Below are 13,560 nucleotides of genomic sequence, written 5' to 3' on the forward strand. Positions count from 1 at the left end.
ACTCTTATAATTTTTTAGTTTCAGTCATTAGCTAAAAAATTCTTTGAATACTTCGTTTATAATCTTATTATTCTAATCCAATTTGATCGTTACAAAAGATTGTCCCAGTGTTTGGAAGAGCGAAGAAACGATAAGAGTTTCGTGTTGTAATCCATAATTTTCCTATTTCAATTCGTTTTGACTGTTATTATCTTCGCTCGGTACGAAGCTTCTATTAATTTTTGTTCATGTTTGTTTATCGTCTTTACTTTTCCTATTTGCGTTCGAGATATCATCTCTCTTATTGTTTACAGTTAAGTCTCGCATGGAACGTCGTCGTTGTTCTTTCTCATGACTTGTCCTCCGATAGAAAATTATCGATCTTGCATTCCACGAACCGATTATCCTACGCACGCTCTTTCAATTATTCAATTCATACTCTCGATACATTTTTGAAAGTCTCTTTACGAGTCACAAATAATCCATGACTACAAAGCACGAAATTTTAACCATTTTATTTCCATGTTTCTTCATGACGTACGACTGGCGCAGCTTCTAACGATCGAGCAACGGGCAAAATTTATGGTATGGTTTCCTCGTGTTAATTTGAAAGTTTAAAAAAGCGACGTTTCGTACGCGCCACCGTAATATTTCGCTAGACGGTGTATTCCTGCTAATTAAGAGAAACACGGCGATGAAATTTTGTACAACGACGAAACGCCAGAATACGTGTAATTCGTTTGAACGTTTCATTAAAATACAACAGGCACCCAGCCGGCGAGACATGTAATGCGGTTGACGTGAAAACGAATAAATGGAAATGAGTTTGATCCGGGCTTGGTCGGGAAACCGCGTAATTACTTTCTCACTTCAAAAAATATTTTCCCAACACTTCGAAAACGCTTCTTTTCGCCGTGTGTTCAATTCAGATACGTTTTGTCATTTCTCTTAAAATTCGACCGCTTTGTGTCTTTTTCCGATTCACTTTGTTCCTTTTTCTTTTTTTCGCAACGCGATGCAATGGAAAAACATTGCAGTTGGAAAACTCTTTGTGAATTTCCGATATATTTTCCACGATAATTCTGGCTATATTTTATTAAAAGTTTCACCGAAATAATTAAAGGAACGCCCTGAGAATTGTTTCCCTGTTTAGGCATCAATGTTTCCGAACTGAGAACATTTCCTTCAGGTTTTGTTTGCGTAAAGATCGCGGGGCAACGACGGAACACGGTAGTTTCAAAGTTTAAACATTCCTTGTGAATGTATATTGTCTACGTTAATCCCTGGTGCGTTCTATTAAAAGTTTATCAGAAGTGATTCGAGGAAATTGTTGATAATTAAACCGTTCACAGATCAAATTGATTACGTAACTGCGCTTACTGAAATTTTTCGAATTTCGGTAGCGTGTCGCGAAAAATAAACAACGACGAGTATGCTCGTGAAACACAGCTGTTATAATATAGAATGATGTAACGAAATGACATTTCATTTTTTCATTTTTTTATTTTATTACTAACAGGGCTCGTCGTGATACAAAATATTGCCATTTCTTCGTGACGAGTATACTCGTCAGAAACAATTAACTAACTTGGAAGAAATCATTATTTAAAAGAACATTTTCGCGTTCACATCGAAGATTAGGTAATGTTTGCATAATGATCGCGAGCCATAGCGTGCTCTAAAGTGATTTCGATAAAACGGAGCGGCGCGTGATTAGCAGGTGAGCTGTGAACCATGGCGCGATCATGATTAGAAGACAAACGGAACGAGTTAATACGAAGGATCGTGGATTAAAGTAACGAGGAGGATCTATTTCATTTCCTTCTATTCGTTCGTTTACTTTGTAAAAGTGAAAAGAATATAAGCGAAGGAAATGGCGATATTATTTCCTCTCAGACTTAGTATCATCTTGAAATAACGTAAACGTTAACTGTAGCTGCTATTACCACGATATCTTAATTTTAAAGAGGAGCGATTGCTTCGATGGTTTAAATTCTTGGAATTGAACCCGTGAAATTGGCAGAATAACGATAGGCTCGACAAATCGACCTCTTTCTTTCTTTCGTTGCTAATTGTCTCGCGGATGGATAATCCTTGACGACTATTAAAAGAAGGATTCTCTGATTTTGGGCAGGTGTTGGGAGGACTAGGACGCAGGATGTCGAGCGGCGACAAGGCTTCACCGGGCCTGACCATCGATCGCGCCGCTTTTCTGCTTTTGCGGGTGAAGAAAGCCTTCAAGAAGAAGAAGCAACAGCGAAAGGAGAAAAGGCGAGTGCTTTATTTTCATTTCGTCTATGGCTTTCTAATTGTTTCAGCAAAATATTATGATCCGAGAACGGGAACGTGCGAACAAGACGACAGCGCGTGATTGGAGAATTAAATTTTTCAATAAGAGAAAGGAAAAAGCGAGGAAGCTCGCAGTATTCTTCTTGAAAATTTGAAAGAAATTTCGTTAGAACGAGATAATGGATTATAAGATGAAAGTAAGGATAGCAAATTAATTTAGACGATTGCATAAAATTCGGGACTGTAAAAATTTTATGAAAACATTCGATAGAACGAACAAGAAGGGAGAAGTAAAAATGCAAATTATTCAACTTGATATTCATAATTGGAAATTCTCTTCCAGATACGAGATATTTTGATTAAAAAAAAAAAGGAAAACTAGGAATCACGAGAGAAAAGTTAAAAAGCCAAATTTAATTCAATCTACCGTACAAAAATTTCCCAGGTATTTCGCAAGGAACGAGAGATCGCGGGAAATAAAACGGCGCGTTTTTTAATTTAATCGACCACGTAAAGTTCTCTCTTGAATTTTCGGAGAAATTTCGATAAAAGGAAAGAGGAGCCATCGGGAGAAGAAACTGAAACAAAGCGCAACATCCAGTTTAATCGATCCTCCGCAACCCTCTAACGTCCGGTTCCGTTTTATTACACGTTCTTTCTGTAATAGTCCGTCTCTGGACGAAAATCAATTCGAGTTCGGCCAGTTTCCGGAAAAGCTGTTCTTGCCTCGAGAATTATTTATGAGACAATTCGCTTTGTCTCGTCGCAGTTGTACACCGGAGTTACCTGCTGGTACGGCCGTACCGAAGAAGTTACCATGAAAAGCTGAATCACATTGGCGGCGTGGCAAAATGGTGGTGGAGAATCGTGTGGGCGGTGAAATGGGGTGTCGTTTTCTTGAAAGTTGGATGATACCGCGTAGGGAAGTAGCGGACGAAGCGAAGGAAAGTTTCGCGGTAACCGGCGGCTAGTTAGCCGAGGAGATTTTGCCTTGTTGTTTTTTTATCTTTTTTTTTTCGCGAAGAAATGCTGTCCAATGGAACGTAAAATAATACGCGGATTCACTAAGTTTGAAGAGTTTCGAACGAAACGGTAAAGAAACGAAACGAAACGAAATCTTCTCGGCATGTAGATATCCAGGGTTTCCTGCCTGATACATATTAAAAAACCTATTGGTTTATAATAAGAGATTGTAATAAATTTTATTTAGTATTTATTTTGTATCGGAAATTAGGTTTAAATATTTATTCGGCTTTTAAAATTTACTGTTTACCTAGTGTTTTGTTTAGTATTTATTTGATATTAATTATTAGGTTTAGCGTTACTATTATTCTTCTTAGAAGTTTCATATACCGCTCAGAAACTTTTTACGATACAATATTTCTTCTTTTATTTTACAATATTTATCGTACTAATTAGGTTTAGTGTTCTATTCGGTATATCACGTTATAAAGTATTTTACGAAATAACAAATCTATAATAAAACAGAAATAAAGTTAGAAAAGTATAGATCGAGCGATTGTGCAGAACTATATAGCAACGAAACGCGTTCGTTCGTTCGTTACGTGCAAAAGTCTGCTGTTGCTTTCATCGATGAGCGTAATAGCGAATCGTTATCCGGTAATTGATCAGAGTAGCGAAGTTCTCGAAAACGTCCCTTGGCGAGAGGTTTGCATAAGGGTGCAATATGTTCGTTTCAATTATCTCGTGCTTATCGACTGTCAAAGGGAACTACGTAGTCGTCAACTAATTCCCAACTACTCTCGATAGGAAATCTTAATGAGCTTGTAAACTCGCATGACTCCCTAATTCGCCGTAAGCCGTTCATCCTTGCGTTAGTATTTTTGCACCATGTTCCGTCAAGATTTATAAGGACGACGATTCATCCGTCAAAATCATCAGACGCTTTCCAAAATTCTGTTTTGCCTATTACTTTGGTTATCGATTATTTTTATTTCATACGGGTGACGATTCGTACGTTAAAAGTCTTCACACGCTTTCTAAAATTACATTTACGCTGTTACTTCGACCGTGGATTATTTTTATTTCACAGTGGTCCATTTAAAATTCTTCAGACAATTTACAAAACTGTATTTTAACCATTGCTTTAAACGTTGATTATCCGTATCTTTGCTCCAGTACAAAATAGAATATTCTTCTGGCATTTTCCTCATACATATTATCCTGTTCGTGCGTGTGGCTTATACGTACGTACATGTATGTATACATATGTGTTCTATGGTGCATTCTGCTTTGTATGTAGTGTATAGCTCATGAAATTCTGACGCCGCTTTAATTAAGTAAATTAGATACAGTTAGGTGTCAGGTGATCTGTGTAAATTTCAGTATCAGACGTATGCTAGAATTTTGCTCGATGAATAATCGTGGAGCGCTGCTTGTGCGGATGACAAGATAGAAGATATAGTATTTGCTGCGCGCGCTGTCGAATGCTCTCTACATTCTTGGCTTCTGTCTTACACCGTACCGGGTTATCTAATCCCATAGGGATAACTCGGTAGTACAGATTTGATTACACGCTGTTAAAGCCCGACGCGTTGCTCTGAAAATTAGCGATTGCTGTGTGCGTTCGTTACAAGACGCTTGATCACAGAGCGAGTGATACTTTAACAAGAAGCTGCTCGTTTTTGAAACGAGGTTCGGCCAAATTTTGGGTTCCATTATTCACGCCGCTAACTCGCCGAATTCTCGCCCCCTTCTATAAAATTACCAAACAGTAGAGGCTCTTCGAAAGCCTGACATTTTCTGTTTGTTCGTGATATTAATAATTCTTGGTCGCAGCATTCTGAATATTCATGAACCGGGTCTACAGACGTGCGCGCAAAGACTTGGCAAACATTTCGCGTCTCTGCTGTAATTCGAGGGCCATTCTGTCCAGGAACTTTACTTTAATTAAATGAATACGCACGATCGCGTAGCTTGCTCGCGTTTGAATACGAATAGGAAAAACCGCATAAATCGACCTAGTTTCTTGCTATTTCCTTTATTTTCCGGTTCCCTGTGAAGATCGAAACGCAACGCGATTCCTACGCGAAGTTGCAGAATTTAGTTTATCATTCGTCGATGAAAATGGCTCTGATGGAAAGACAATTTACTCATTTTGATAGCGAATATCACAGTAATATTCGTAGTTCAGGTATTTTTTAATCAATCGTATACCTGATATTTTGATATTCTTTTCGCGCGCCGAGTAAATCAAATTGGCGAGAGAATTTCGTGTTTTTATGAAATATTGCGAAGGATTGAAACTCGTCGCAGAAGCAACGATAAACTGTTTCCACGCTTCTCTTTCTATCCTCGAATTCACTTTACTTTTCAATGACGAATATCAGGAAAAAATTCATAGTCTTGATGTTCGAAGTAATTTGTACCTGTTGTTCTCACAATTTTTACAATTAACGTGTTACAGCATTATGTACTAAATGGATAGCGAATCTTCTAAACCTTCGTGAAAAATTCGAGAAAACGGACTGATTCGGCATTGGGCGTAAAAAATGACAGCGAAAAACGATTAGCGGATGTCTTTTTCTGTCGCATTTAATTTATTGATCACTTCGACGATGAATGTTAGGGTACAGTAACTAACGTGATCGTTACAATTAACAACAAACGTTGATTCTACACGTCGAACGAATGGCATAATCGGTTGGAAATTTTGCGAAAGTTTGCCCGATAATTGAAGTAACCTGAAGCGGCATGGTTAGTCTGCGGTTCTCAGTCAAACATGCAAATGTACGTTAGCTACGGAGAGTAGCAACGTCGGCTTTGTACCTTCGTGCTAATCTAAACTTCGAAATTTAATCAGCATCAGGTACCAACGAACCGTTTCAATCGGTTGCCAAGCTTTTGCTGTTAGATTCGCTCGAAAATTCCACGCTCTCCCACGTCGATTCGCGTTCGATGTAAGTGGCTGTCGTGAATTTTGATAACCACGGACATTTTAGATCGAGGCGCACCGATGTAATCGCACCGCGTGCTATGGCAGACGCGATTCTGAAATTGGCACATCGGATGGAAAATATGTTAAGCGAACTGATGATATAGATCGAATATTCGCATCTCCCAAGTCGAAAGTTGACGCTGTCGCTGTTCCCAAATGAAGATATAAATATGTATGTCGGGTATCGTAGTTAATCGACACAGGTTTCGTAGAATTAGTAGCAGCAATTTTGGTCAGGTTTTATAACAATCATTTTCCTTCTGTTAATTTTTATATATTTCTAATTGGAAGTTTAAGTTCTTCATTATCTCGCAGTGAAAGTTTAAGTCCTGTCCGAGTGCATGTTAAATCGACAGAGGTTTCGTAGAATTAGTAGCAGCAATTCTGGTCAGGTTTTATAACAATCATTTTCCTTCTGTTAATTTTTATATATTTCTAATTGAATGTTTTAGTTTTTGATTATCTTGCAGTAAAAGTTTAAATCCTGTCCGAGTGCATGTTAAATCGACGGAGGTTTCGTAGAATTAGTAGCAGCAATTTTGGTCAGGTTTTATAACAATCATTTTCCTTCTGTTAATTTTTATATATTTCTAATTGCAAGTTTGAGTTCTTCATTATCTCGCAGTGAAAGTTTAAGTCCTGTCCGAGTGCATGTTAAATCGACAGAGGTTTTGTAGAATTAGTAGCAGCAATTCTGGTTAGATTTGATAGGAGTCATTTACGTTCTGATAATATTTATGTCTTTCTAATTGAATGTTTTAGTTTTTGATTATCTTGCAGTAAAAGTTTAAATCCTGTCCGAGTGCATGTTAAATCGACAGAGGTTTTGTAGAATTAGTAGCAGCAATTCTGGTTAGGTTTTATAAAAATCATTTTCCTTCTGTTAATTTTTATATATTTCTAATTGGAAGTTTGAGTACTTCATTATCTCGCAGTGAAAGTTTAAGTCCTGTCCGAGTGCATGTTAAATCGACAGAGGTTTTGTAGAATTAGTAGCAGCAATTCTGGTTAGGTTTTATAAAAATCATTTTCCTTCTGTTAATTTTTATATATTTCTAATTGGAAGTTTGAGTACTTCATTATCTCGCAGTGAAAGTTTAAGTCCTGTCCGAGTGCATGTTAAATCGACAGAGGTTTTGTAGAATTAGTAGCAGCAATTCTGGTTAGGTTTTATAACAATCATTTTCCTTCTGTTAATTTTTATATATTTCTAATTGAAGTTTGAGTTTTCATTATCTCGCAGTGAAAGTTTAAGTCCTGTCCGAGTGCATGTTAAATCGACAGAGGTTTTGTAGAATTAGTAGCAGCAATTCTGGTTAGGTTTTATAAAAATCATTTTCCTTCTGTTAATTTTTATATATTTCTAATTGGAAGTTTGAGTACTTCATTATCTCGCAGTGAAAGTTTAAGTCCTGTCCGAGTGCATGTTAAATCGACAGAGGTTTCGTAGAATTAGTAGCAGCAATTCTGGTCAGGTTTTATAACAATCATTTTCCTTCTGTTAATTTTTATATATTTCTAATTGAATGTTTTAGTTTTTGATTATCTTGCAGTAAAAGTTTAAATCCTGTCCGAGTGCATGTTAAATTGGCAGAGGTTTTGTAGAATTAGTAGCAGCAATTCTGGTTAGATTTGATAGGAGTCATTTTCATTCTGTTAATTCTCATATCCTTCTAATTGGAAGTTTTAGTTCTTGATTATCTTGCAGTAAAAGCTTAAATCCTGTCGTGTCCTTATAAGCTTAAATCTCGAGTTTCCATTAAAAATGTCCATTATCTTTCTAACCAAACTTGGAACTTTTATTCTTGTACCATAAATCTTTATTTCTGCTGATAATGATGAAACTGGTATACGTCTAAACTTTAAAGAAGTTGCATTTTTAATTCATTTTATATTACATCAATCTACATTACAACATTTAATATGCAAGAATTTTTGCGTGAAAAATATCTGACTTAGAAATCATTTTCACAGTCACTGGAACACATGGGCTCTCGTGTACCTTTATACTACAAGTATAAATCTTAATATAAAATCCAGTATAATTTTACACCAAAGGTATATATCAGAGTATCAAGTTGAAGAAGATTTGCTAGAATTAGAACGGGTGCAGGATGCAGCCGTGCAATAAATTGTTGGGAAATTCTATCGTAATTCGTACAGAGTTTCCACCACTTTCAAGAGAACCGTACAAAGGCTTCAAGGAAAAGATCTCGTGATATTTACCAAGAAACTTTCCTTGTCTGCAAGCTACTGCACTTCTTTTATTAGCTTTGCATCAACTAGGATGTACTCCGCTGAATACTGATGCAAACCAGAGAAAATTCTCAGAATTTCCATATATAAAAAATCGTTCTGGTTTTTCTCTTAATTTACATTTATCTTTAACTCTAACAAGTGACGGAATTTAACTAACTGTTCACTGTAATTGTAATGGAAAAAAGCAGTTGTAGCCATTTCGTTCGCAATGGAGGAACATTCGTCCACCTCTCTACTGGGAAAGAAAACATGGAAATTCCGTGACGCGCATATCCACGTCGCTACTTTATTCCCATCCTCTCTAAACGACGTCATGGCCCCGATTACTAATTAACCCGAATAGCGATCGTCTCCTCGCAGTTCCGCAAGCACTTTGTCAGATGAGGAAAAAAGAGAGTGTTAAGTAAATTATAGTCTGGTCGTCTTCGTTGGAATTTCGACGTGATTCTTCGTCTGTCGTTAATGCATTTAATCGAAGGAAAGTCGGTACCAGACTTGGAAGGACTAATTCGCGCTATCGCAGGATGAAACCGTACGATTTTTTATACAGCTCTTATTTTTTAATCCATAGAGGAGTAATACTATTTAATATACCGGGATCGTCCAGAAAGTAATACTCGTTTAAAAGATCGTGCAACTTCGTTCGTGTGTCGAGATAAATTATGCCAAATTTCGCGTTTAGATAATTAATATCGTTGAAGCTTCATTCGTTTAAAATGACGGTGCGAATTGAAAATCTCGCCGATGACAAAGCGAGATCTTTCGTCCTTTTACGCTTTTCGTATGCCGAAAACGTTCGTCCAAAAGGGATTCATCGTCGAATTACGGGAATTTACGATAACAAGATTATGGCTGGCATCATTTGTAAGACGATGGATACGGGAATTGAATAATCTGGCCGAGAAACTCGTATTTGATCGTAATCTTTCTGGTCGCTCATTCCTCGTTCCGCAGGACCCGAACAAACGTGTCCGCGATTTCATTAGCAGCGATCGATTCGGATTGCTGGATTTTTTCTTCTTTGGAAAACTGCAAGAGTTCTTGGGTGGATAACACTTCGCGGGAAACGACGATTTAAAATTGAAACGATTTGTGAAACGATGGTCGTGCGAACTCGCGGCTCAAGTCTATGTGAAAGGTAGACAGAAACTCGTTTCGCGTTACGATAAGCGGTCAAATAGAGGCGTTGGTTTTATTGGAAAATATCTGGCTATATACATAGGAAGCTACAAACAAAGAAATCCCTTTAAAATGTATTTCTATTGTTGTTACGTCAAAACGAATATTACTTTCTGCACGACCCTCGTATAAAGGAAAACAAATTTTTAGTCCCCTTAACGAGAAACAAGTTAGTTTTACTGTTACGAGATCTTCTGTTTTCGCAATCTATTGAAAACATACAAATCTTTCTGATAATCTTATTTACTTTTATCAAGACACACGAATAATTACACGTACTTATTTATTTTCGACATATTGTTGCTTTAATCCCAACGTATTTAGAAACATACGGTAGTTGTTAGTTTATCCGAACCAGTCGGATAAAATATTTCGGATAACCGATAAGTTCGGATAATAGAGGCCGGCTTGCTACCCCTATCGGTTGCTGCTACGAGTTTCGATAAAAGAAAGACGCTGGGATATCCGAGGCTGAACGAACACTTGAACATAAATTGCATTAAATTACATGTCAGCTTAGAAAACAAACACACACTGATCTTTTTAAAATAGTGTCGTATATAACAGTGCCATTAATAATGGCAAATCGTTAACAAAACGTTCTTACATCGTCGTATTAATTATAAAATACATTAAACGTAAATCCTTAGAAATAGAGAGAATTCGTCACGTATTCGTACGAACCCTAAAAATCTTACAAACATAAAAAAATCTTACAAACAAAAAACCTTATACAGTATAATTTATCTTTTTGATGACACAATTTTCATTCGTTAGACGAAACACACGAGCACGTACGATTCCTGCATACGCGTTCGTATAATTAAAAATCGTATCATTGTTGTAACTTCTAAACGTGTAACTCGGTTATTACCAGTTCAAATAATTATCAGTAAAAATCATTTCGCATAAACGAAACTCCACCGTGCAAATAGTCAGTAGAAATGACTGTCGTAGATATTCGTGGAAGACTTTTACTACAGCTGATGACATATCCTGCACACGTTTCAGCATATTTGAATTTTTCATAGCAATAAGAACGTTCATAGTTTAGATATTCTGAATCCGATATCGGCAATCTGACCTCCATGTGAAAACCAATGTACGTACGCGTGGTTAACCATTAAAAATGATGGAAAAATGAAAACGTAAGGTATAAGTTCGCGTTATCTCGAAACCAGAAACGATATTATTATTACTTGCCGATACGATCATTCGCGAGGTGTGTAATTCCCAAGTCGATTTCTCGATCGGAAAGCCGATTACGAATTCCGCGAAGTGCCATCACGTAAATGGTTTGTCGTATTCGTAAAATTCGATGTTTCTCGATAATAGAACGTTATTCTGTGATTCTCCGTGTTCTTTATAAATGGGAAGTTCAAGTTAACAAGAGGGCAGACCCTGAACTCTGAAGCAGAGTTGGCCATAATTCGAGTTGTTTTGAATAAATGCTCGACCGAGATATTCGTAGCTATTATCTGTTAAATTTTCTGATTTAACGTTCGAGGAGTAAGACGATCGCGAAAAATGGATATTACGACCGTTGGACGACGAAGAATATATTTTTCATCGTCGATACGATACAAAGTAAAATACATTTTTAGAATAAATTCCGATTCCAATAAGTGTCTCTTAGGCGGATAATTCTTTGCTCGAGTACATTCCTAACTGATTGCATATTTATTCGTTAGAGCCGAGCGAAATTCCGTCAAGGAGTAAGAACGAGGATTTTTACTCTGTTACGCGAATAAAAATTTGCCTAACGCGGCTCTGGAGGATATGAAATCAGGCGAAGAATAACGCGGGAAAGAATGGCTCTGCGCTGGTGCGTGAAAACCGCTGACTGTCGGTCGAAGATGCGCGATTCGAAATATTCAGAGCCATTCGTTTCCAATAATTCCGAACGATATTGTTCAAAATCTATGGCAGCGTGGTTTATGATAACCGGATACGCGATTTAATACCGTGAAAATTTCGGCTCAATCATCACGTTTTACACGATGTGTGTGTATGCTCGTTTCGTTTGACTCGTGGATCGCCTTTATCTGAAACTAGAGCGACCATGCGAGAGAATTTCTTGGGATAGTTTCATTCGAAGGGAGCGACTCGCCGCGATTCATGAAATTGGAAATAAGCTCGGCTTTGCTGTGCACGACGAACCTGTTTCGCGTCTGTCACGGTTTACCCCTGGCAAATAAAAAACTATTCTCGAGTATCGATTCTACAGGTCTGTGTTCTCTCCGATGAATAGGATTGGAGAAAATAGACAGCAGTTTTGGGACGAATGTTAAGAGTCTTTTTCACTCGCACGAGGGTAGTTTTCGGTATTTACGGATTTTCACGGTCGTATCACGCCAGACTAATCCGAGTCCTGCTTATTTTTCCTTTTTTCTCGGAAGGGTAGACAAATATTGGTATTCCAATATTTATAGTACATATGAAAAAAGAAAGTACTTTCATATAGTGTAAAAATGTCATTTTTATAAAAAGGATACATAAGCGAAGGGGAGAGGAAAAAAGGGAGGAGAAAAGATAGGAAAGCAGGATAGGCAGAGATAGGAATGAAGAAAGAAGAAAAAGAGAGTGGAAGAATTCGCATGATATATATATTCGCTATGTAAGTCTACTAATTTTTATAAAAAGTGAAAAAAAAGAAGAGAAAAGAGCGAAAATGAAGATTCAAGGTAGAAAGGAAAAGGAAGGGGGGGGGGGGAGAAAGGATAAGAAAAAGCAGAGGTGAATCGGGATGAGTAAAAGAAAGGAAAGGAATGGGAGAAAGAAATGAAGCAAAGGGGAGCGAAAAAAAGTGACGGAAAAGAAGAAAAGAGCAGGGGGGAGGGAAGGGAAAACATTAGTACTCACCTTTGTTCCTGTTAATTCCAGGGTTCGAGCAGAAATTACAAGAGAAGATGTTGCATCAAAGCTTGTAATAGTACATAATGTATATATTGCCCGGACATTTACAAAATTTCTATCTAGTGAAACATTAAAAATTTAAACTAGTTCGTTCGATTATGGTATAAAAATAATTAAATCTCAAAAAGAAAGGAAATAATTGAATCGACTACGAAGGGGCATTAGGTTGATGTATATATACGAGGTGTCCCAGAATTGATAGTAAACCGAGGAGCCGATGAATCTATATGGAAAGAGATTTTTTTGAAGAGAAAGCTGACTTTGCAAATTAGATTGCTATGTAAATTTGGCTCATTATCGACTATGTGTGAGGTACGAGTAAATTATTCGGCGCGTGAAAACGAATAAAAAATTAACGAAGTAGTCTATGAAAAAAATCTTACTCTACATTTTTCACGTATTTTCAATCGTAGGATAATTTGCTATTAATTGTACGCTTCTATCTAAATTAGGCAAATTCCATCACACTTGACAAATTTTCGAATTTCTCGATCTTCTCGAAAACCAAGCATCACGCGCAGAACAATTTTGTTTCTTTTCTCGCGTGGAATCACCATCTTGTCGGTACCGGGACACCCTGTATATCTTAATATCGAAGAAAATGGACTCTGATTATTCCGATCGTTAAATAAAGATCCCATATTTTGAAAGTATAATACGTTTGTTTTTCGTTTGATAAGGATAATGCAAGCCTGTCTCGGGAAATATCCGATTTCGATTATGCTTTCCATGAGAATGGGAAATCGATTTTTCAGATTTGCATCAGCTTGAAAGCGAACCGAAAATTTTGTTCGATGTCTGCTTCTCGCTTCTCTGACAGGTGTCACGAAAATTTTTTCATACCGAATACTTGCAATTTATTCGATCTTGTGTCAGGCTTTTCGTGTTTTAATCTAATACTTTTGATAGCTTCGTATACATATATACATACATGAACGTAGACACACGTCAGTTCGAATTTCTCCTGCCACTCGATCTTC

General features: G+C 37.1%; 1 protein-coding gene across 4 annotated transcripts in view; it reads left to right on the top strand.

Annotated features, from left to right (window-relative positions):
- LOC117243233 overlaps window positions 1-13,560 on the top strand; it is a 185,605-nt gene that overhangs the window by 40,808 nt on the left and 131,237 nt on the right. For all 4 annotated transcript variants that reach the window (XM_033510522.1, XM_033510525.1, XM_033510524.1 and 1 more), the window contains one exon: window positions 2,114-2,250. In XM_033510522.1, the coding sequence (XP_033366413.1) occupies window positions 2,114-2,250 (137 nt within the window). The remainder of the gene's footprint in view (window positions 1-2,113; window positions 2,251-13,560) is intronic.

The sequence above is a fragment of the Bombus vosnesenskii genome, unplaced genomic scaffold (genome assembly GCF_011952255.1).
Source record: "Bombus vosnesenskii isolate JDL3184/JDL3185 unplaced genomic scaffold, Bvos_JDL3184-5_v1.1 scf7180000013265, whole genome shotgun sequence".
In the NCBI taxonomy this organism is placed as follows: Eukaryota; Metazoa; Arthropoda; class Insecta; order Hymenoptera; family Apidae; genus Bombus; species Bombus vosnesenskii.